Source organism: Pygocentrus nattereri, chromosome 8 (genome assembly GCF_015220715.1).
Source record: "Pygocentrus nattereri isolate fPygNat1 chromosome 8, fPygNat1.pri, whole genome shotgun sequence".
NCBI lineage: Eukaryota > Metazoa > Chordata > Actinopteri > Characiformes > Serrasalmidae > Pygocentrus > Pygocentrus nattereri.
Window position 1 is genome coordinate 11007010 of NC_051218.1, and position 25658 is coordinate 11032667.

The 25658-nt window shown below is 39.9% G+C and overlaps 2 protein-coding genes across 4 annotated transcripts; both read left to right on the forward strand.

Moving 5' to 3' along the window:
* Nucleotides 1-45: 45 nt before the first annotated feature.
* Nucleotides 46-12861, forward strand: zgc:136858 (uncharacterized protein LOC678543 homolog). Of its 2 annotated transcripts, XM_017690261.2 has the most exons (19): nucleotides 46-224; nucleotides 599-686; nucleotides 828-942; nucleotides 2685-2859; nucleotides 2943-3054; nucleotides 3508-3614; nucleotides 3739-3865; nucleotides 3983-4103; nucleotides 5514-5599; nucleotides 6091-6230; nucleotides 6575-6634; nucleotides 6782-6845; nucleotides 6944-7038; nucleotides 7964-8092; nucleotides 9006-9120; nucleotides 9228-9365; nucleotides 10623-10789; nucleotides 11490-11572; nucleotides 11795-12861. In XM_017690261.2, the coding sequence occupies exons 2-19, from the start codon at nucleotides 611-613 to the stop codon at nucleotides 11991-11993; spliced, it is 2109 nt and encodes a 702-aa protein (XP_017545750.1). In that variant the 5' UTR covers nucleotides 46-224; nucleotides 599-610; the 3' UTR covers nucleotides 11994-12861. The 2 variants fall into 2 exon arrangements, with proteins under 2 accessions (XP_017545750.1, XP_017545751.1); XM_017690262.2 differs by lacking the exons at nucleotides 46-224; nucleotides 599-686; nucleotides 828-942 and having other exon boundaries at nucleotides 1782-2859; nucleotides 2940-3054.
* Nucleotides 12862-13998: 1137 nt separating this feature from the next.
* On the forward strand, nucleotides 13999-25602 carry cnot4a (CCR4-NOT transcription complex, subunit 4a). Of its 2 annotated transcripts, none has more exons than XM_017690259.2 (13): nucleotides 13999-14246; nucleotides 15891-16113; nucleotides 16428-16625; nucleotides 19530-19616; nucleotides 19720-19821; nucleotides 20021-20146; nucleotides 20298-20422; nucleotides 20597-20806; nucleotides 21179-21236; nucleotides 21337-21592; nucleotides 22515-22946; nucleotides 23153-23389; nucleotides 24092-25602. In XM_017690259.2, exons 2-13 carry the CDS (start codon nucleotides 15940-15942, stop codon nucleotides 24391-24393), a joined length of 2307 nt encoding a protein of 768 aa, XP_017545748.1. In that variant the 5' UTR covers nucleotides 13999-14246; nucleotides 15891-15939; the 3' UTR covers nucleotides 24394-25602. The 2 variants fall into 2 exon arrangements, with proteins under 2 accessions (XP_017545748.1, XP_017545747.1); XM_017690258.2 differs by having other exon boundaries at nucleotides 14000-14246; nucleotides 24074-25602.
* Nucleotides 25603-25658: the final 56 nt, after the last annotated feature.

Consider the following 25658-nt stretch of genomic DNA (forward strand, 5'->3'; position numbering starts at 1 on the left):
AGAGAGAAAAGCTCCAGATGATGCGCTCTTTGGTCAAAACAAACAGACGCTCTCGGGTCGAAGTGCAGCTCCACCGACAGTGGGAGAGCCTAGCTTTTAGCTCTGCAGCAAATTTGCGCTGAAATGTGAAATTTCTGTTACTAGTTGAAACGTATTTTGATGCCTGTGAGAACATTAGCCGGCTACTTTGGCAAACAACGCACGGTGGACTTGAGTCACAGCATGTAAGTAATGGACGTGACTGGTGTTTTGATTTGAGGCCAAGGGACTTGAAAGATTGTTACAAGTGCTTAAATGTTCATGTAAAGCGTTCAGTTGAAGTGGTCTTACCATATCATGTCCTTTTTCATTTCATGTTGGACTTTGCTAAACTTTAACACCTTCACACTTTGCAAAGGATTCTGATTGTTTTAGTAGCTGAATTGGGAATAAACCAGAGCTGGCTGTCTCAGCTTTGCACACTGCCTGCTTGTCTTAAGCAAGTGGAGCATAAAAGCTTCTCTGAATGGTTGGACTGAAAGTTTGTCAGTTTGTGCCAGTAGCATGAAGACTGTATGTGTTGACTGGTTTTGCACTGATTTCTTCTTCCATCACTAAGATTACTTTAAGAATGAAGATGCTAAAGAAACTGTCATCTGGTTTGTGGCGCTGTATTTCAACATCTTCCTGCATGTCTGGCAAATATGGTAAACCCTAAATATTCTTCCCAATAGATATTTCAGTAAGCATGCCCACACATATACTCACACATACTAGTTTGCCGTCAGAAATCACTTATCTGTGAACCAGTTGAACTGTAAGCTATTGCGATGTTCTATCTTCCACAGATAGGCTGTTTAAAGTTCACCCCACTGTGCGCGAGGCTCTGGCTGAACACCGGCCTGTGGTGGCTCTGGAGAGTACCATCATCACACATGGCATGCCTTACCCTCACAACCTGAGGTAGAAAAGATCACACACAGCACAACTGTTCTCCTCCGCTGATTTATTCTACACACACACACACACACACACACACACACACACACACACACACACACACACACACACACACACACACATATATATATATATATATATATATATATATATATATATATATATATATATATATATATATATATATATATATATATACATACATACACACACACACACACACACACACACACACACACATATATATACATATATATATATATATATATATATATATATATATATACACACACACACATTGATCAGCTTGATCTGTGTCTACAGCTGACAACAGTGTTGGGCATATATTCTGCAAAAGCAGTGCCTGAGTTAGACAAATGGCAAACATGTGAAAACAGCAGTGGTGGACAGTAACTAAGTAAATCTAATTTGTTACTGTACTTAAATAGTTTTTTTGTGTATCTGTACTTTACTGAAGTTTTTCCATTTTTGGCGACTTTGTACTTTCACTCCACTACATTTCAAAGTCAAATATCTTACTTTTTACTCCACTACATTTTACGAAGTCATTCCTTTTGGCTCATGTGTATAAAACATGAATGTAACATGTCAAAATGAAAGAAACGTGAAGCAAGAACACCAATCAGGGCACAGCGTGCACTTTGCTTGGAGCTTGTTTTGACCTGTTGGACATACCAACCCAATGCAAGCACACGGTTCAAAATCAGTGCAGCAGCATAAAGTTTTGGGAGTGTCTATTCAACATAAATGGTGGAACTAACCTAACTTTGTGTAAATAGACCACAATATAGAAATATGTACACATATGCAGTCATGACTGACTTTTTTCTGAATTTATACAAACACTTTCATTTTATAGTAAATTTAGTTTACTAAAGGAAAAGGAATCTGAGTTTAAAGTTTTTATTAAACTTAAACTTGTAACTCAGTTGCAAATAAATCTTAAACTGAATCTTTGCTTGTTTGCAAAAAGTTCTGCCTAATGGAAAATAGTGACACTGGAGTATTTCATCTAAAATGAGTTGATAAAGCAAGAGTTTTATTACAACAATGCTAATAGGACATTAGCGTCATAATTAATCTTTTAGTACCTTTACTTTCGATACTTAAGTATGTTTGAAGTCAAACACTTTAGTGTTACCTTGGGTATCTCTACTTTAACTCAACTACATGATTTGTGTACTTTGTCCACCACTGGAAAACAGTACATAATTCAAAAAATTATGATAGTGATGTTTTTTTTCTCACTCCAAATGCGGCTGATTAGCCAAGACATGTCTGAAGTTTGCTTCTTTAGTTTTGTGCTAGAGCTGCAAGCTTAATGTAGCTAACAAGACTTAATTTGCAAATACTTAGGCCCCTGATCCTGAGTCATGTATTTTACATGTATTTGGCGTCTGGTTCCAGTGACGTATATTAAATGCAATCTACTTCTGTCCATTTTAACAGATAACAGTATGTCATGGTATACATGGTCATAAGTCACATAACTCAATGTGCTTTTAGGCAAGTTTGATTTAGGCATGCTGTCTGTGCAGTGCTAATTGGTGTGTATAGAATTCCATTACACGTTAGCTACATTAGCCTTGTAGCTCCAGTGGAAAAAAGAAGAAGAAAGTCTGGAGCTACAGACGTATTGATTAGTGGACGTTTGGGGAAATGAGGAAGTTGTGTGAATTTGACTTTCTGCTTTAAACTCTGTGGAATAAGTGATCTGTTTTTAGCACAGCCAAAGAGGTGGAGGCCATCGTGAGAGCCGAGGGGGCAACTCCAGCAACTGTGGGAGTTTTGGAAGGCACTGTTCATGTAGGTTTATCTTCAGAGGAGCTGGACTTCCTGGCGCGCAGTAAAATGGCCCTTAAGGTGTCCAGGAGAGACTTGCCCTATGTTATCAGCAAGGTGGAAAATTAATACGTAGCTTTTCTGCTTATCGTAGAGACAGTGTGGATGTGAAGGTGAGTAATATGTGATTGAATCAGTAGGGTTTGTCTGGAGGCACCACCGTCTCAGGCACAATGATTGCAGCCCACAAAGTAGGGATTCCTGTGTTTGTGACTGGAGGGATTGGAGGAGTGCACAGAGATGGAGAGAACTGTAAGTCACACTGACACTATTGTTTAAATATAACAAAAGATATAGATAACTATAGATTAGGATATAGATTAAGCATGTTCTTACTATCAGAGCAAAACCTTGTACCTGAAAATTGTCATTTTTCAAAAGAAGAAAAAAGTATAATTAATGTTGAATGTAATTTAATAATTCAAGATTTTATTCATATAGAAGTCATTTTGAGTCATTTCTTTCAATCCAATCATCATGAAGTGATTTGACAGGGGGAAGAACAGCTGGCTTTTTCAAATGATGGAATAAAAAAGTGGTTACAAGGTTTTGTTATAACAGCAGCTGTATATCATACAAGATCTCTTGTAAGTAATGGTGTTTTTAATGTGAAATGTATGGACAACCCACTGTATTCTGTATAAGTTTATAGGTAACAGTTACTGTTGATAATTTTAAAGACTGATCAATGAATGTTCCTCATAGCTCTGGATGTTAGCGCTGATCTGACTGAACTGGGCCGCACTCCCATCGCTGTGGTGTCCGCTGGTGTGAAGTCCATCCTGGACATTGGCCGTACCCTAGAGTTTTTGGTCGGTGATCAAATAAAATAACATCCACTGTCAGGCAAAATTGATATTGTTGTTGTAATAAACTACACCGAAGTGACTTTGATAATTGCTTAGCGGTGACATCTCTTTAATACTGTATTCTTAGGAAACTCAGGGGGTCTGTGTAGCCACTTACGGAAAGTCAAAGAGTTTCCCAGCCTTCTTCTCTACTCAGAGTGGATTCACTTCTCCATACAATGTCCTGAATGCTGAAGAGGCAGCAAAACTTATTGGTAAGTTTGAAAGAAAAATCCTTTTTCTTATCATTTCTGATTTGTTGTAATTGTTGTTCTGTGTCTCCACCCGCAGATTAAGACTAAGGGAACTATATGCTCTTTTTCTGCCCCCAGCAAGCATGCTGTCTCTAGGCCTGGAGAGTGGAGTCCTACTGGCCGTGCCCATTCCAGAAGAGCATGCTGCTGCTGGACAGCAGATAGACTATGCTATACAGGTTGCAGTGGATGAGGCCAGGTAACCCAGCATCCTGGGTAAAGTAAATATAGGTGGTTTCTCTCACTCTTGGGGCTTATTTACACATTTCATTAAATGTGTTTCATGTTGGTATCATATCTGGATATGGTTGCTGTCAGAACAAAAGCTTGTATGCCCCAAATGGTAACTTTACAGATGAGAGAAAAACATTGTTAGCTTTTTTTTAATGGAAGCTAATGCACCAGTTATTTATTCTGTGTTATTTTGCAGTATTTCTATTGGTCAGTTCATTGTGTAATTCCGATACAATGTAAAAGGCAGCTGACATGTTCCAATTATGTCAAAAGGAAAAAAAAAAGGCAGTGATGATATACTTTGGCCAGATTCAATTTACGTTCATTCCCAATGTGGCAGATACAATGATTTTACTTTCCCCTGTAAAAAGTAAAAAAGTATAAAAGTAAAAGTAAACATATATATTTTAATTCTGTCGACATTTTCTGTTTCCTATGATATGAATTGGCTTGGACCATTCTATTGGCCCAGGTGTACAAGAAGACACTTGTGCCCAAACTAAATCTCCCGTATTCTCCAGACTTGCAGCATTTCCTTTTTTATACTCTTTTTATCCTCCTTTGCTGCTAGTTAGCCCTTAGCACACGCATGTTCGCTTATGCCACTGTATGCAGGTATAAAAATGCAATTACCATCTCCGAATGTGGTTTGAGTGTTCTGATTGTGTCCTGGGTGTGTTTACACCTGTTTTTTCATGCAGTCAAATGAAATTTGAACATGATCCTATCACTAAAAATGCATGTTGATAAATAACTTTTTAAACCATATTCACTAAATATAACAAGGTTGAATGGAAACATATTTAAAGGGCCCATATCATGGTAAACCAAATTCCCATTACACTTTTGAAATAAAGGAGTTGGAAGTAATATGTAAAAAAAACTTTCAAAACATACCATTCATTTCCCAGTCCGTACAGTCCTTATATAGAAACCAAGCTACCGAAGCAGCCCATTTTGAACTTGTTGTCCATGTGATGTCATGAGAACCAACTCAGTCACTCACATGCACCTATTCAGCCTACAGCAGTGCAGCCTCACCCATTCTTACTGAAGTTTTAATCTTTTTGAACGAGACCTCACATGAACAAATGGAGAAGACAAATATGAAATAGGATATAGGCCCTTTAAGCTAATGCTTTTAGTGGCATACATAATTACATGCATAATGTTTACTAGTCTAGTCATTTAAAACTGATGTTCATTTATGAAATGTAGTCAAGCCTGGACTTTATGTACCTTCAAAGCTCATTTGAGGTCAGGTTTAGGCTTTAACATGGCACAAGGAATTGGGCATTGGTCAGAGATAACATCAAATCGATATGACACAGAGCACATGTCCATGTCCAAATCACGTGCTCTGTGTTCTCTACAGGCTTAAAGGAATCGGAGGAAGAGATGTGACCCCTTTCATCCTGCAGAGAGTCAGCGAGCTCACTGAGGGCCAGTCCCTCCAAGCCAGTATCTAACAAAGACGTTACTGATATCACATACAATATCAATAATTATGTATCTCCATGTATTATTCTTACCTAGACTGAGAATCTTTTTTGAAGGACCGTTTCTATGAATGAGATGTGCAAGTGTAAAAGACATTTTTAAAGAACCTCCATGTAAAGCAAAAGTTCCACACCAATTAAATGTGTTTTCCTAGAATCTTACTCACATTTAAACACATGCAACAAACAGTTATTTGAGCAATACCACAGAAGAACCACTTTTGGTTCCCTAAAGAACCAGGTTTCAAAAACATTTGTAAGTGTAACTTGAGACAAAGGGTTTTCCCTAGAGAACCATCCATTGAAAGGTTCCATAAGTGTGGTTAAATGTGGTTTTCTTAGAACTTCACACAAAGAACCCTTTTTGGTATCTTAATTTTTTTTGTACATAAACAATTTAAGAACCTTATTTTCAGCATAAATAAGATTTTCCTTGACTCATCTCTGCCTTAGACATAGCTCTTATTCATAATAACGCAAAGGTGGGCAGTCAGATAGCTTGTGCCCTTTCTGAGTACATGAAGAAGCGTCAGAGTGGTCCCAGAGGAAGCAGTAAGATGTGGGAGAAGAACCAGCCCTCGAAATCCAAACCTGTATGTAGGCTTCAAAGCCAGTTCACACAAATGAGACACAGAAGTGGTGGGGTCTTATTTCTAAAACATCTGCACAGATCAGTTTGGTCTTAAAATGACCATGTGTGAAAATTCACCTGTAAGTAAATATTTATAACATGCACATTTGATGTGAAAATGATAGATCATTGAACATAGGACATTGAACAATTCATAGTGGCAGTACTGATGTGGGAAATGCATTAAAGAGCGATTTGTGAACATTGTGTTTTGTCATCAAAGGCAAATGCTGGGAAATTTATGAACCTGACTTGAGGTGTTGCCTTCAGTATGTCTAAAATCTTATTCCACTGTATCTTCTACAGGTTGTCATTGGTGGTGTGAATGTTGACTTCATTGCTAAAGGAACAACAAAGAAGTTATTGGTAAGGTTAAAGATGTTCATAAAACATCTGCTCTGAAAATGTTTATGGAAACATGCAGATTGTTTTATTAAGGCATTAGCTTCTGTACAAACTCCTGTGTTAAAATGGAATAATTTCCTGATAGAAAACTGTTTGTATGTATATCAGTTTGGACAGACAAACCCAGGAAGTGTGTGCCAGTCCTTTGGGGGAGTGGGTAGGAATATTGCAGGTAACTCACAAATGTGTTTACACTGATGTTTAGAGTCCACCGTTTTGGTCTAGAACAAATCGTTATTCTTCTTTCTATTCCAATTCTGTGCCTTTAAGACTGTCTGAGCAGGCTGGGCCACAAACCTCTCTTCATCTCAGCTGTTGGAACAGATTCTCATAGTGATGCCATGCTCAACTACTGTGAGCATATGGTAAGTACTGTGTGATGATGATGATGATGATGATGATGATGATAATAGACTGATGATTAACCCTAGACAGACCAGGTAGTCTATAAGTCCATTTTCGTGCACATCTCATTCAGTTTGATTCAAATTTGACAAACAACTGTCTGCACAGTAATGAAATACAGACAATAAACACAGCACAGCAGGCTTTATGAGAGGATTTTTACATTTGAAGAAATTGTGTTTTGGCAACAAAAAAAAAACATGCATATTTTATTGAATAATATTTGAATTGATGTTGAGGCACAGTAGCACAGTGGGTAGTGCTGTCACCTCACTGCAAGAAAACTGGAGATGCTAAATTGCTCTTATGTGTGCATGTGGTTGTGTATGTCTGTGTATCTGTCCTGTGATGGACTGGTGGCCTGTTCAGGGTGTTTCTTGCCTTCTGCCCAATGAACTCCATCAGTGCCCCAGCCCAGGAGTATGAGTGACTTAGAAAATGTGTGTGTCTGTGTGTGTGTATTATAATTGACTATAAAAGATTCTAATATTCCAAAAGCAATGCAGTTTAATCATAATCTTCAGATGATGATGTGGATAATATGAGAATATTCTTATTCTGTGATAAATTACATCACAGTAGGCTTCTCTGTGCATTATTATGTGGTTATTGTGTGTACTGAAACAATGCTGACCTGCTGCATGTTTCATTATAAAGAGAGCATAATCAGGCTGTTTAACTAGATTTAGTGCAGCACAGTGAGTGAAACTGTGGCACTGTTGGTCTGTTCATACTTATCAAACCTTAGATTAATAAAATATTGTGATGCACTGTTCACTGCTGCTCATTTAATCCAAAATTGTAGATAACTCTGAGTAAAACTGATCTCTTGCCTGAAAACTGTGCAAATATAAGCAATACAGAACTCTCTTTGGTGTTCATTAGAACACCAGTGCAGTCGCAAGATTGCAGGGTCAGAGGACTGCCACCTACTGCGCTGTGATCACAGAGAGTGGAGAGCTGAGTCTTGGACTGGGGGACATGGACATCCACCAACAAATTAAAGAGCAGTATGTGAGTGTCTTTTCTGCCACTGAAAAAAAACACATTAACACTTTTCACTGATGTTTTGTTACCAACATGACAGAAACTGCAGTACAAAATAACTGCAACAGCTGCAGTTCGGAATTAAAAGGATTTTTCGGCCAAAAATCAAATTTACACCATACCCCAAATGTAGTCTGACCAAGACATGTTTGGTTTCTGAAGGTTGCATCTGTAATATTGTACTAGCACTACGAAGCCAAAGTAGCTAACTGGTCCTAATGGATGCTTATGTGCTTAAACTGCACATAACGTGTCAAATTGTTAAGTAATCTCAAACAGACCTGCTTATGTGGTTTTGACCCTGTACGACAGTGGTCACCAACCTTCCTCCTGGAGATCTACCTTCCTGAAGAGTTTTGTTCCAACCTGCATCAAACATGCTGTCTCCCTCCTAGTAAAACTAATCTTTCTGATCCATCCAATCAAGGACTTCTGAAGATGTGCATTAGCTGAAGCAGGTTTGGCACATTGTGGTTGGTTCTAGACTCCGCGGGAAGGTAGATCTCCAGGACCATGGTTGGTGACCACTGCTGTATGACATACTGTTAGCTATAAAAATTGGCTAAAGTGCAGGCCACATTCGGGCATGAAAGTGGCTGCTTCTACTGTTTTTATCTATGTGACAAACTTTTGACTTTTTACTTTTAAAGGAGGCCTAAAAACACTTTACCTTACCATTTCACATGTATGTTACTTGTTACTTTATCTACCGTCCAAGAAACTGTTAATTAAGAAATGTGTTTTGGCTGATTCATTGCATTTGTGATAAGGGAGAAATTGTGAAAAATGTATTTTCTTACTATCATTTTAATGGCTAATTTGCCAGAGCCAGGTTCAATGTATGAGGGAGAAATAAGGTCTAAATACAAATGCTGTGCAGGTTTCACAGTATGAGGAGCAGTTGCGCTCAGCATCTCTTGTGGTTCTTGATGGGAACATTCCTGTTTCTACCATCGACTATGTCTGCAGCCTTGCCAAGAAACATTCAGTCCCAGGTACATCCACAGCTATTGAGAGACTGAATGCTCAGATCTTCAGCCCACAGCTGTGCGTCATCCATGGTGTGTGTGTGTGTGTATGTGTGTTTGTGTGTTTGTTTCAGTGTGGTATGAGCCCACTGATGCTGATAAGGCCTGTAAGCCCTTCCTGTCAGACAGCTGGAAGGCTCTTGCCTACACGTCCCCCAACCTGGCAGAGTTGTACACCATGAGCCGCACTCTTCACCTGCCGACTCCAGAAGGTAATCATAGCTAATAATGTTTCATTCCCTTAGCTACAAACAAACTATACAGGGGATAAAAACACAGAATCAAAATGCACTAAAGTTTAGTAAAATGAAAAAATGCTGTTAGTCCAGCAAGGACCACAGATTTACACCCTCCACTAAACACAGGCCCATCATTCTGCTGTCTACTCACACAAAGCACCACAGACAAAGACTGTGCTCAAAAACATTAGCCAGCCTCAAATCATCTTATGAAAAGAGAGATGGGATCATGCACTCCAGCTAATACAGGAAATGAGTCATCGCTTGCTTTTGTGTGCGTTCCTGACTGTGAGTCAAGAGCAGTGCTGTGAATTACAGCAGTGCAAGCAGCAAACTCTTCATTATCAGTTTGCTCTGATCATTTGGGCCTGATAATTCTGTACTGTGTGTGCCTTGATGATCTTAACACTTTTAAGAACACCCATTTCATTTTGTTACAGTACTGTATGTGTGGAAAACATTTTTAACAGAACATAACACAGACCCCTCAACCGCTAAATTTAATTCTAGATCGTTCAGTATCTTTATTACAGCTTCTAATCTTTTCACTTTCAGTTTTTCATAGAGTCTGCAGGGATATGTTTCCACATCAGTAACGTTCAGTCTTAGAAATTGGTCACATTTTCCGCTTCTTCTCGTGATCTGAATAAAAACAAATACATTCAGTGATGCTGAGGTTTGAACTCTGTCCACTTTCTGCGTTCTGATGCAAATTTTCTGCACTAGATTTTCTTTTTTAATCCATTTCCTTTGCTCAGTACCAGCCTCTTGACAGCTACACATCCTTGCAGACTCCTAGTGCTGTTGTCTTCTCACAGTGGAAGGATAGACAGAAACACTTGTGGATGTTTTCAGATCTGAAGCAAGATTGGGGCTCGATTTTCTCCTCTCTCTCAAAGATGAAAGCTTTAAGTGCTGTTGATCTAATTGTGACAGTTTTGGTGGTTTACCAGTTCTTGTGCGATTGTTCGTAGTCTCGGTTTCTCTTTATCATTTTTATTTATGAACTCGGCTTTTGGAAACTCGGAACTTTTCGCTTACTTTCTTATTTAAGTGGATTATTTTATATCTTCTCAGAAATCTCTCATGAAATGAATGACTTGCACATACTGGCCATTCTGGCTGGAAACTGAATAAACAAAATGGATATTTGACTTCTGTAGGGTACTTTGAAGTACTGTGCTGCTTATTAAAGGGAGTAAGCCTGTGGTTTTTGTTGTACCTCAACAGTTCTACCAAACTCTCTAGAGGACGTGTTGAGCTGTGCAGCAGCTCTTACCCGCCCCCTGCTGGAGCACCTGTGTTGTGTGGTAGTGACACTGGGCGCATTGGGGGTCTTGGTGTGTGGAGAGCACGAAGCTGGAACAGTCAGTCTGCGACCACAAAAGCACAGACGGGTATAGAAGATTACAATAAGTACCTAACACTGACTCATCATAAATTGTATTTTTTTGGATGCTTGAATCTAGAATTTAAGACAAGGGCATAATAATGTACAATATAGATGGAATGGATAGAATATTAACAGTGTTCTTTCTTTATTTCTATGGATATCTGGTCCTTGAGGAATGTTGTTTTGTTTCATTGTGTACTTGTATGTAGATGAAATGGCAAAGCCCCTTGAATATGTTCTATAGATGTAAAATTTGCTAATTTTGAAGGAATAACAGCAGCAGCTATGCAAATATACACATTTAAAAAAAACTGCAGAAATGTATAGAATTTAGAAGATGGACTTAAACAACACTATCAATTAAAAAATGGTATTTGAAAGCATGTTGATATGTACCTATGGTGTAAGTGGGGTCTTAATGAGATTCCTAAAAATGTGCAAATGAATATTATACTTTCTTATATAGCTGAAATAATAGCAGAACAACAACACTAGTTTATCTAATAACTAGGTATGTTATATTCAGTACCAGGTGTTATATATATATATATATATATATATATATATATATATATATATATATATATATATATATATATATATATATATATATATATATATATATATATAGCACCTTAAAGTAAAAGCAATGCCTGTAAAGAGGAGTGATGCCTGTTGTGTTTGCTGTGATTGAACTTGTGTAGAAAGGAAGACTGTGTGCTGTGTATTATCCAGCACTGGCTGTTCGGTCTGAGGAGACGGTGAATGTGTCTGGAGCCGGAGACAGGTATGTCACTCCAAACCACGTTCACTCATCTTTTTACTCTCCCTTTTTTTGCTGGTGCAGTAGCCTTGTGGGTCTCTCTCACCACGTCTCTCTCACACATTGCTCTTTCTGTCTTGCCTCTCTCTCTCTCTCTCTCTCTCTCTCTCTCTCTCTCTCTCTCTCTCTCTCTCTCTCGCTCGCGCTCGCGCTCGCTCTCGCTCTCGCTCTCGCTCTCTCGCTCAGCCTTGCAGGTGGACTGATGGCAGGGATTCTGCAGGGGAAGGATACGGACAGCTGTGTGCACATGGGCCTCCTCGCTGCACGACTCTCACTTTTCTCTCCTCACCCCATCGCCCCATCTCTGACTGCTGACGCTGTCCACGCTGAGAGGGCTCATTCTCAGCCATGTACCAAGCACACCTGCCTGTGGATGGAGTCCTAATAGACTGAGCTGTTACAATAATTCTATCACAAAAAAGACTGGAGACAGAATAGTACAGATATAAACTTTTGTATGTGATTACATTTTCACCTGATTTACCATCTGCATTTATAACCTGTTGGAATGATATTACTTATACTTATAAACTTTAGTGCATAATATCAGTTCTGCAGTTTAAGCAAGAGTTGCTTTTCAGGTCTACCTCGTGCATTATGTTACATTTTACGCAGTTGTATTTACAGTAATGAACTCCTCTTGGGTTCAGCTAGCCATGTAAGCAAGCAGGTCTGTGGTACCGGCTGACATGCTCCAGTTACTGGTCACTCATCATTGTAATACTACTGTTTAAAAGCTGTTTAAAAGCTTTTTCCAGAAGACACTTCGGGTCACACTTTGGAAACCCTCTCCATAGGGAATAGTTTTAAGTAAATTGATTACATCCAATCAACATTTTACAGTTTTAAAATTACAGCATTTTTTAAAAGGAATAATGTCCAAAACCTGGTCCTAGAATTACTTCTGCATTGCAAAATTTGCTGTTTCCCTACACTAACACAACCATTTTATCCTCATAAAGGGCTTTTGATAGCTAAAGTACAGCAGGAATTAAATAGCAGGATTCGGAATCGCAGAATTAACACATTTTCCAATAATTATTAAAATAAAAATGTTTTTATACCAGTGTGTCTTGCCTTCCGCCTGATGACAGCTGGGATAGGCTCCAGCACCCCCTCGAACCTGAGGGAGAAAATAAGCTTAGAAAATGTCTGCGTGTGTTTTTATACCAATTTTAATTGTTTTTTTATTATTTTGTTTGCTTGGTGTATTCCCTCACCTTCAGATAAATAAACACTAACAGTTAAATCTGCTTGTTAAGCCTTATCTGTGTCCAAGTTTAGTGAGTCGCTTTTGAGTTACTTTGTAAGTGCCTTGAGCACATCACTAACTAGATAAGACAAAACATTCTCCAGTTGAATGAAGACAAAGCAGAGAATATTTTCTTTTGGAAAAGCAGTGAGAGGCATAGACTAGCTACCTATCTGGACTTGAGAGCCCTAAAATCTTAAAATCTAGCACGTTACCTTGTACCAGTAGTTACTACAATTACAATTACTACAATACTCAGACTACAATAATCAGAGATTATTTTCACTCCACCAGATGTGGAGAAACTCATCCACACTTTTATTTCTAGTACAGTTGATTACTGCAGTGGTCTCTTAATTGGATGAAGACAGACAGCATCAACTGAATCAAAATGCAGCAGCCACAGTCTCACTAGGAGTAAAAGAAAGGAACACATCACCCTCCATTCTTAACCTTTACACTGTGTTACAGCATAGACTTTAAGGTGCTAATGCTGGTCTTTAACTGAGTGACTTGTGTAGGCCCAGCATATTTATCTGATATGCTGCAGTAATATGAGCCTAGCAGAACTCTCAGATCATTAGGAACTAGTCAGTTAGTCCTGCCGAAGGTGAAGACTAAACAGCACTGTTACCGACACCTCAAAACAAGGACAAACCGTTTGAGGGACAGTTTTTATAAGAGGGCCATATCCATGTTAAACAAAAACTATACAGTTCACCGGTGGGCAGATGCTTCTGTCTGCCTACAGGGATAAGTGCAATGACCCATGCTGCAAAAAACAAAATGTAATGTGCAATAATTGATGCTGTAAATGTCAATTTCTTTACTTGTGTATATAGGGAAGCTTAGTGTGTAAATAGGAGAGTTTAGTTAATTTATGCTTATGCCTGTATAGTTAACCATAGCTCTAATCTGTTATTTAATTTGTTTATATTTAAACTTTTCTATTTCTATTGCACCATGAGGGGAGGGGGGGCTGTAAACCAATTTCGTTGCTCAAATGTACAAGTACAATGTGTAATGACGATGAAGGTTCATTTCAAATAGACCTGCCTTGGCTTGCCTTGCCGTAAGATTCAGGACTACATCACCCACAATGCATTTCCGCCCTGATGGCGCAGACTCAGTGAATGCTGAATGGCTACTGTATTCCCTCCTCCTCATTTCAATGTAAGATGGTGGTGAGAAGCTGCTGTCTAAAGAAACACTGAGATTGGAAAGGAAAACGTCGAGACAACAGTTAAAAAGCAGAGCTGAACAGGTCAGCGTTTGAAAGTGTAGGCTGGAGGGAATCCGAGCTGCTCAGAGGCAGTAACTTCCGCCCCAAACAAATCTTTTCGCGAATATCTCTGGAGTGGAATTCCCTGCATTTGGAAAGCTAAAGTGAGTAGCAATAAAACCATCTAGGTGCCAGTGTACCGAAAATAAATGTCTTTAATATAGTCATGTGGATGGTTTAAATACGACACGTCTTATGTTATGGTAAACTGGGAGTGGAAGAGGAGAGGGGGAGGCTGACAAACATACAGGCAGCGAAACCCGTCGCTAGAGCCGTGCAGGTCAGTAGGAGAGTCCCAGGCTCTGGGCCAGTGTAGGCCGCGCTATTGCAATACTCATCAGGCAGATAAATAAAAGAAAATATTTTGGGGAAAATTTCACGTTGTTGGTCGGACATTTATTTCGATGTGCTACACGCTCTGTTGTACTGCGTTGGTGGATATAAATGGGGTGAAAACCGGTTTAGCGCCTGTGTTTTTGTGTTTGGACGCCGCTCGACAGTTCCAACTCGGTCCCGGCTGGTGGAGCAGCTGACCGGCTTTTAGCATCTCGACTGCCGCCAGCCCGTAAAGCTGAGCCGCAGCAGCTCCTGCTTCTTTTGTTATCCTTCAACGAGGTGACTGAAGTGTCAGAGCGCTTGTTGAGTATTTTGGAAAAATATAAATAAGATGCTACTCTCCGAATCTGTTTCCTCCTAGCACCCAGCTACCATTTGCGTTGGCGTTATTTGTGGTTTGACTCCAGTAGTTTTCATGTTGGAGGAGCAGGATGTGTATCACATACAGGATGTCAGATGTGAATGATTTAATGTCAAGATTTCTCATGCAATCTTAGGGGGCTTTATGACCGATGACCGATATGTTTTTTTTATTAAGTGTTTTTAGAGATTTGCGTTAAATGTTCAGTTCCAGGGATTGACTTAAAACATTACATACGTATTTGTGACTTAACGTTAAATGCAAGTTGCAGGGACCACAGGTTACATTGCTTTCCCAAAACAACTCACTGTTTACATGCAGAAACACTGACATTTGGAAGGTGAAATGTGTCGTTATTGTATGTCAGTTGTCAGAATCAGTCCTTTTCTATCAGTATTTTAGACAGATCAGTGTTGGGACTTGAAACCTGTTTTACCCAAGGCCTTTGATAAGTGTTAGGGATAAATTTGTATAGTGTGGAATCATTTTTAGACTCCCCCCCCCCACAGTAAATATGAGGAAATAGGAATCCAGTGAAGAATGTGACAGCATCACTAAACGTAATAACCAGTAAGCAATGCCCTGGTGCTCTTCCACCACCAGCCTTACTAATGGATGGATGGATGGATGGGTGGATGGATAGATAGATAGAACGTAATACTTAAATTCGTCTTAGTGTTTCCTAATTAACATTTCAGAGTAGATTCCCTAAAAGAAATTCCCTTACCAAGTCATCAACATCAAGAAGTAGGCCTAGACTGTTATTTTCAAGAGAGTCTTCATTAGATGAGTTTTTAGAAGATATTTAGGCTAGAGTCTCTTACAACCCATGATAATAGCATGTTATTCTAAGACGATGGTTTCTTTAAGTGTGGTGGTTACTACTTATGATGTATTAAAGGATTAAGAATTATGTCTTTATCAATCGGTTGGAGGTCATCATAAAGATTTACTCACTTCTTAAAGCAGCAACAATTCTGGCAAAATGTCGTCATATATTCTAACACACTTTCTAAATCTCTCCTGATTTATGCCTGATTTCTTCTCACAGTTTTGGTTAATTGCTGTGGTCGGAGACTCTACTGTACCAGTGCAATAGGATGTCCCGTAGTCCCGAGCTGAAGGAAGACCCTATGGAGTGCCCTCTGTGCATGGAACCGCTCGAGATTGACGACGTCAACTTCTTCCCATGCACCTGCGGCTACCAAATCTGCCGTTTCTGCTGGCACCGCATTCGGACAGATGAGAATGGCCTCTGCCCAGCCTGTAGAAAGGTACAGCGCTACTGTCTAGCACACTGCTAATGCTGCCCAGGGACTTCTAGCTTATTCCATTAATAGATGTGTCTGAAATCGCATTAATTTTGCTCTCTAGAGTTACTTTAGAGAATAAGCTGTGATTCAAATGCAGACAAATTACTTTGCCATCCAGGTGAGGCTTGGTCAATATGATGTGGTTAATAATTTTCATATTTCCACAACACTACTCATATCACTACGACTTGATTTTGTTTTATGAGGCTGTTTAAAGAGTGTTACACATTGGTGTAGGATTTAGTAGCTGAGTGATTGCTCTGTGTGTGCTGTAGCCATACCCGGAAGACCCGGCTGTATACAAGCCCCTGTCACAGGAGGAGATCCAGAGGATAAAGAACGAGAAGAAGCAGAAGCAGAATGAGAAGAAGCAGAAGGTGACGGAGAACCGTAAGCACTTGGCTAGTGTTCGTGTGGTGCAGCGGAACCTAGTGTTTGTGGTGGGACTCTCGCAGAGGCTCGCGGACCCGGAGGTGAGAAGCATTATTTGACAGTTCCCTTCTCACTACAGCTGTGTCAGTGAATGTTAAGTTTTCCTCTCAAAGAAGAGGAGGTTGCTTTATTACATATATTTTAGGACATACTCATATTGCTGTAACAGGGCGAGACGAATGTGCTTGGATTATACCACCAGTTACCATTAATAATGTTGTGTATAGGAATGTAAGTAGTTGTATGTTCTCTGCATTGTTTTGATTTGGAGTGCAAAATGTTTTCAAGAAATAGAAAGTAACATTTCTGTATGTATAGATATTAATTTGGCTGTGTAATGCACATTGTCAGGTCCAGTAAACAATACGCTTTTCAGTATTGTTTCAAAGAATTGTGGGTTGTGATTGTGGACATCAAGTAACAGGTTTCAGCATCAGTGCTGAGTCATTTCTCAAGGATTTTAGGCTCTGCTCCTTCTCACTGCTAACTGTTTGGGGACATACTCACCACTAGTTGGAGATGTGAAGACAGTCGCAAACAGAGGCAGTGTGGAAAGGGTTAGGGCTGATGGACTGGGGGGGGGGTCTGGACTAAGGCTACCATGATGAATGTATCATTTACTTTTTCACATTTACATATAGTACTTGTGGCCATTCTGATAAATTACAGTATACTTCAGGAAGCACTGAGAGTAAACTTGGACGAGTGTAAATTGAGGCAAACAGTTATCATCTGCATTGTCATATCACTAACTGAGCTAGCTCTAATATTGCTTAATAACTTACAATGATAACGATATCCTATATAGGCAGCATGTAACACTGTTAACAACCAGCAGTTCTCGGTGTTCATTTGGTTGGAAACTGAAATATTGCCAAACTGGCATGTTGGCAACTCTCTTCTGGACAAGCTTGTCCATTTTTCTTTCTACTGGAGAGTGGATCTTATGTCCAGGGTTTTTTTCTTTTCATTTGCATGTATCCCAGCGTTCAAATCAAGTGGCGTTCAAAATATATATGTGTGTAATTAATTTCTGGTGTTTTGTTTGTATATAGCCAATAATTAAGGGCAGTCTTATTTATTGTATGCACACAATCATCACAGGTTAGAATGATTGTACAAAGAATAGTTAAATAAAAATGAAGCAATAAAAAATGTGGCAGGTGAAATAGAACGAAAATAATTAGCATAATGTCTATGCTTATTAACATTATTCCGGTATTCAGTAGTGTTAATTATCGACATAAAACTAGCTGGGAGTTGTATAGCTTTTGTTGTTTCATAAAAAAGAGCTTGTTGTACAGGTGGTTGAATAATGGAAATTGAATTAGTTGATTAATCAAGTAATAGTCCTAGTTAGGATGTCTGAGCAGATGTGCTCATTTCAGATCCAGTGTTGTAGTAACACTTAGATGCTAGCCTGCAGCTGGTACAGCATACAGCTTCATAGTTATAACTGCAGAGACTAAACTGGACCATGAAGAGACTGGTTTAGCTAGTTCAGATGGGAAGAAGGATTATTCATTTTCCATTCACTTGCTGTTTATTGAACATGATCATGAACAAACCTGAATCTGTATGTGTGCTGCTGAGATGCCTTTGCTAAATGTTGAGCAGCAGTTGCCTAAAGTTTTTATCTATGTGCACATGACTGCCACAAATCTGATATCACATGCAAATAGCACTGTAATGGAAACTGCCACACATGTATGTTACGTTCATTTATGCTTGTGATAAAGTTCATATAGTGTATCAGTCACTGTGATAATTGCTACATGGTTAGACCTGTATGCTATATGGATTTGTAGGGTTTTCAATTTATGTTTCAGTTCTTAAATAGTTCTGCTTCTTGTATTAAGTGGTTGATGGATTTTTAGATATGTTTAGGTATGTTGAGCATCTCAGCTGAACTGCTAGTTTAGTACATCAAAATAGACTCGCTGATGTATGTTTATTCTTCAAATTAGGTACTTCTGTTCAGCCCAACCTATTTAGGCCAGTCATCATAACTGCTTTTGATACGAGGGCTGCTTAACTGAGTTGGGTTCTGCTGCAGCATTTTAAGTTAACATTTGAAGTTGTCTGTTGCGAGAATCCTTGAAAACACAACTGTAACTGCATTCTCTTTGGAAGGGATTGATGATGGTTTCTGATCCTCCTTCACTAAGCAACATGGCAACCAATCAGATACCTACATGGTCATACATTTAGCATGTGCAGCCTTTACTTTCCATACCCTGGTGCTGCTGAAGTGAGAGAAATAAATCTACTAAATTGAACATTTAAAACAAAATTTACAGGGAAATGGGTAAAGTCAAGAGAGACATGGTTAGTCAAGGATGAGGTTAGCCCAAAAATATGTGGGGCCTGTTTCCCAGACACAGGTTAATCCTAGACTATAAAGAAGTTGCAATAGTGTTTAACCATTAGCCCTCCAGTTCAGTCCAAGACTATGCTTAATTCATGTTGGGGAAACCAGCTCGTAGAGTTGGTTACCTGGACAGAGATTGAGCCTCATCCTGGACTATGTTTTGCTTCCAATGCAGAATCTCCATTCAGAGTGCTGTGTAGTCCAGGACTTGTTTTGTTGATGTAAGAGATGTTGTTGTTGTTGTTGTTGTTGTTGTTGTTGTTGATTTATTTATTCATTTTTTTAACTTTAACTGTACATTGAATTTGATATGCTAACATGTTTAGGGGTGTACAATGTCATGATATTTTCTTGCAAAAATATGGACCCTCTGAGGATCCCTGAGGGCTGGTTTGAGAACCCCTGGATTAAGAGATTAATGTTGTTTTCAGATCATCTTTAGAGCATGTTGAGTTTCATAAATGAGATTAGCTGAAATGATTTGTGATGATGTTGAATCTTAATTTGTCTTATTGTTTTATATGCTATATATAATGTAATTAAGGCCTAATTTCCTCTTATGCCAATTTTGCAGGTCCTTAAGAGGCCAGAGTATTTCGGAAAGTTTGGCAAAATACATAAAGTGGTCATCAACAATAGCACGTCATATGCAGGCTCACAGGTGAGAGAACTTGCACTGACTAAAAAAGGTGCTCATACACTTCTGTATCAGAGAAGGCATACAAGTCCACAGCTTAAATAAACTGTTATTTTTTGCTCTACAGGGTCCTAGTGCCAGTGCCTATGTTACTTATGTCCGCTCAGAGGATGCCCTAAGAGCAATACAGTGTGTTAACAATGTGGTAGTCGATGGTAGAACACTTAAGGTGGGTCCAGTATCATAAATATTCTGCCATATCTTCATGGGTTATTCATATTCTATGGGTGTATTCTGTCTCATATCCTTTCACTAATTGGAAGCACATTAGTATGCAGCCCTAGTATTAAAGACAGTCTGTAAAATTGTTTGTGTTTTGAAGTGTTGCATATAGAAGTGAAATTTTGTTTGCATGTTTTGTATCAAAGGCTTCTTTAGGTACAACAAAGTACTGCAGCTATTTTCTGAAAAGTATGCAGTGCCCCAAGCCTGACTGTATGTATCTACATGAACTGGGAGATGAGGCAGCTAGTTTTACTAAAGAGGAAATGCAGGTGAATGCAGATATCTTCTTTATATCTTTTTTTTTTTTTTCATTGCTTTTGGGATTGCAAACAAGAGTTTGTAGTCTTGGAATATTATGAGGAATGCATTTGTTCTGATATACAGTTAACATACCATTTTGTGTTAATGTTGTTTTTGTAGGCTGGGAAGCACCAGGAATATGAGCAGAAACTACTCCAAGATCTTTACAAAATGAATCCCAACTTTCTCCAATCTTCGACATGTGGAGGGGAGAAGATGAAAAACAAAACAAATGCTACACAAAGGTGCTTTTTTTATTTTATTTTTGGTATGTCCCTGTGTCTCCTGTCCTTAGTGTTGCAGACTCAAGAACTGATTGGGATATTTTCTTTATTTTTAATTAGCAATTGACTTCATCTGTGAAACTGTCTCATTCACCACCGACTTATTGTCCGTACTGTTGTTTCTTGCATCCACAGACCAAACAGTAGCAATAAAGAGGGCTGGCCCTTGTTACAGGGCTATGGTAAACTAGTTAATGGTTTACCTGCAGAACATCGCAAGTCTCCACCACTTTTAGACTGTCTGACAGACTCAGATCACCTGACCCCAGATGAACCAGACCCTGAGCTAGGAGCAGATCAGAGCACAGGCCTCTCGCCCTTCCCCTCAGCCTTAGAGCCCACCAGGTACACAACCTCACACAACAAATACAGACTAGGACTACTACTAGTGTGTATTTCTATCAATTAACTATCCATTATTCATGTTTTAGTTCCTGTAACTTTGCTGCTGCCATCATACACGGTTCTACAAATGATTTCTTCTCTTATGGTGCAATGAAACAGTAGTCAGTCGGAATGATTGTGTTTTATATGAACACTATAAGACATTGTATTAAGTTCCACAAAAACAATCATGTTATTTGTAAACTTTGTCTAATCATTGCAGATATAACACAAACAATGTGACAGATTTTTCTATGGCTTGGCAGTCCTTGTTCATAAGAGAAAGTTTAAGATTATCATTATCTCATTCAGCTTCTTTGGTGTTTGTTTTAGTCCCGTTGATAAACCAACAGAAGCTGTAAGTATAGGGAATGGAGAGAATATACCACAGGTAAGAGCCACACATACAAGAAAGTTAAAACAATTTCTTTGAGGTTGGGGAAGTTTCTTATGTAGTGTTTTAATCTATCTGTGTATTTCTGGTTTCTCAGGTCCCAAGCAGTGACTCACCCTCCCCTCCTCCAGGGCTCTCTAAACCAAGCCTTGTGGTGCCCATCAGTGTCGCTGACTTGACAGCTCGCTCCCCTTTTGAAGGGGCAGCCGCCGAGTCTCAGTCCCTCTTTTCAGACAACAGTAACTTCAGACACCCCAACCCCATCCCCAACAGTCTGCCGTCCTTCCCAAGCTCTCCGCAGGGGGGCTCTGATTGGCCTATGACCCCTGAACCACAGAGCCTCTTTGCCTCAGGTACGTCCACTCAGAAATCAAATGCACACATTTTTTCCAATGAAGATCTGTTTAGTGTGTTAAGATTGCTTTAGATTTGCATTCTAGCTGTGAGGTTAATTTAGCTAACATGTAATAGAATCAGCATCTGCATCCTTAATTCATCACACACTTGTCTTGAGTTGCATTGTTGAGTAATCTCAAATAGACTTGCTTTGTGGGTTTCCCTCTGTATGATTTACTGTTATGTTTAAAATGGACAGATCTATTGCATAGCAAAAAATAGCAGTAGCACCCATCTGGAAGGCTGAATGCTTGCCATGTCTGTTGCATTTTGTAGCAGGTTATTACATTTCCAGTGAAAGGGGTTAGTAGAGTGAAGCAAATGTGCTTGCATTCATGACTATCAATGATATTCCATCAAGCTGCATATAATCAACTAAGGAGAAAAATCTTGTGCAGAATTTGAGTTCTCTTTACCATGTAATGTCACAGCTGTTAGATTTAGCCTTAGCTCATCTGGAAAAGCAGACTTCATTGATCCATTTATTCAGGCATAAGACTTTATGTAAAATTTAATTTGGATTAATTATTGGCCGTTAAAAGAGAGGGGGCTTTTTTCTTTGTACGGTTCTTTTTCCCCTCCAGTTTTATTTGAGGTAAGTGGGAGGTAAATTAGGCATTTAGTTCATACAGTGCTAATTGGTGGGGTTGCAGTTTCCATTATTTGTTAGCTGCATTAACCTCATAGCTCCAGAGGCATAAACTCAAGCGGAAAGTGGTAAAGAGGTGTTTTTTCTTTTTCTTTTTTCTTTTTTTCTTTCGGTGAATCTGCAATTTATAGTCCTCAGTATTACAAGTAAGTCTGCCTTCAACAAGACTAAGGGAACAAAGTGAGTCTCTGCTCCATTCTCATCATTAACAGCATACTTTTCTCTTCCAGACACCATCCCTGTCTCCTCATCCACTGACTGGCAGGCAGCCTTCGGGTTCGGCTCTTCGGCCAAGCAGCAGCAGGATGACGACCTGGGCTTTGATCCCTTCGACGTGACGAGGAAAGCCCTGGCTGACCTCATTGAGAAGGAGCTGTCGGTTCAGGAGGCTTCACCTCGGTCCCCCACTCTCCCGCCTCACCAGCCCAGCCTCCCCAACGGTCAACAGCGTTTCCCCCAGCTGCAACATCGAGGCCTCTACAATTCCTTCAGCTTGCCCCCACACACAGCCTCACGCCATCCTTGGCTGGGCATCCCCACCCGCAATAACTTTACACACTTGAACCATGCGACCAACGCAGCTGCTGCACATAGTCACTTCCTAGACGTCAACGGCCCTCCTCAGCACCATAACACAGGCCTAGGGGGGATACCTATATCAGGTGAGCTTGCAGCCTGTACTTTTAGCACCTCAGCCCGTGTGAAGGGGCACCTCTGTGCCTTCAGATGATAAATAGATGCACCTGGGCTAGGCACAGCTGTACAGTTGTAACCCACTGATCCAAAAAGACCTTGTTGACATGTTCCCAGTTCTTTGTTTGTTGTTTCATCATTAAGTTGTTTTTCTTTTTTCTCTTTTCCTCCTCAGAAAACAGCAGCTCAGTGGAAAGCATAAATGTGAAAGAATGGCAGGATGGCCTGAGAGCACTCTTACCGAATATCAATATCAACTTTGGAGGCCTCCCAAACTCTACCTCCTCTTCGTCCTCCTCATCGTCCACTTCCAGCGTGAACCACATTGGGGCGCCAACTGGGTCAGCAGGGGTCTCGCACAGCCTCAGTTGGGATGGCACGGCCAGCTGGATGGACCCTGCCATCATTACCGGTATGCCTCTCTGGTTTTCCAGAATCTTTGTGTCAATGAATGGTAGTGTTGAATTTACCACACTGTCAGTAGTAGACTACAGTGTATTGTATACATGGTCTGAAATTCATTGCTTACTGAGTTTGGAATTCTGTTGCACTCAACTTTTCTATACACAATGACTAATAAAATCAGATATATTTTTATAGAAATATTCTCTTACAGAGGCAGTCTCTTTTTATCTTAGGGTCTGTAGGACCTGTCTGTGGGGCCAGATTTTATTACACACTCTCATAACTACATACCTTGTTTGTATTGTGCCTCATTTAAAAAGCAGTCTTGGATGAAACACTCAAAGTAGTCTGAATAGGTGGACATATGCAAATGCCATGTTTGCCTGACATCACAAAACCAGTGAATTCAAAATAGGCTTTTTTCCCCCCTAAATATGGACTGTATCAACTTGGGAGTAGTATATTTTGGTACTTAAACAGTGTTTACATACTATATCATCATCATCAGACTTTTACTAAAAAAAGAAAAGTGACTGATTCATTCAAATGCAGTTTTCCATTATACGGGCCATTTAAAATCAAAGCGGTCAAAAATCTTGTGAATAATAAAATTACACTTAAATGGTGAAAAAAAAATTAACTTCTTCCCTCGATTTCTTCTTTTCTCTCTTATTCTGTTTCATCATTCAAGGTATCCCTGCCTCCACAGGTAGCAGTTTGGACTGTCTCCAAGATGACAACCCACCACACTGGCTCAAGTCCTTGCAGACGCTGACAGAGATGGATGGGCCGGGCGGCTCGGTTGCTGCGCCCCAGCCCCAGCACACAGGTTTGCTGGATGCGGCGGCCCACCTTTCGCTGCACAGAGCCGGCTGGGCACCCTACCTCCCCACTCCCACACTTGCCCCAAGCCAGTTCCACTCTCCACCACCAGGCTTCCAGACAGCCTTCAGACCTCCAGCGCAGACCGCTACAGACATCCTACAGAGCGCCGGCATGGACCGCCACTAGGGACAAACTCCCCATCCCTCCATCCCTCTTAACTTAACTGTAACGATGCGTGAGGCTGCAGAATATCCTGATCATTAATAACATAACATAAGCTCTTATTCATCTGCCCCCTCTCTTTCCCCTGTTCCCCAACAGCCACCCCTTCTTACAGCATTCATTTGTCTGTTTCTTTGAGACTCACTTTATTCGTCGCATAGTGCGTGGAAGGGCACACAGAGCAGGAATAGTGAGGGTGATATTTATGCTGGCTACAAATAAAAAGGCATCAAGCATTTATGGTTCTGGAAAAAATGACCATAATTCATGCGTAAGCATTTGAGAAAGGGTGAACACACAAAATGGGTGTGAACACAGCTAATAATGGTTAAAAGGAATGAGAGTAGTGTTGAAGTGTATCAGTCACCATACATCTGTCCACCCTTGGTTCCCATTCTAATACTGTGAATGTGATGGTCTACTTAATGAGAACCATTCTGTGAAATCCAGTGGTTCATTTCAGAGGAGGCAGGGCAGTGTACAAGTGTCTTGCCTCGCAAGTCTATGGTGCAAATCTGCACATAAGACTTGATGACCTAATGGTGCATATGTAGAGGCCCCCGGTCTCCTGGGGGGTGCCAAAGGCCCCCACCCAGCAGGGGGCAGTCACTGCTGTACCTCTGTATCAGAGGATGGAGCGCTGCCCCACTGACGGCTGGGGGCTTTGGGTCCTGACTCACATTTTACTCACTAGTAAGCAATCGGTGGAGGGTTTGAGATGCCACCATGTGGTACTTGGTCACTCCATTCCTAGTGAGACGATTAAGACTGCACAGCACATTCATCAAAGCCACCAGTCTTAAGTATCGGTGATACAGGTTTGGGTAGCCAAGGAAGGATGGAAAAAAATGGCACAGTAAATGAGATGAAATATTGCTAATTGTTACTATTGGTAAGGACTGTGACAGTAACACAGTAACTTCTGGTCATTTCACAGCCTTCAAATCATTTCTCCTTTTTCTTTCTCTCTACTGTGTGGCCCATACTAAACAGTATTTATCACACATTCATTCTTTCAGGAAAAAAAAATCAATATAGTCCAACCTTTTGGTTTTAACATGCTGCTGAGATAACACATTTAATAAAAATTGAAGAGCTAAAAAAAATAAATATTTGACTCCTTTTCTGCAGGTCTGGAACAACAAAATCCTAAATAAAATTGAGTACTCAGTGCCTGTGTTTCAATCTTTGCTTTTTTTCCCCCCAACCAAATGAACAGATAAATACAG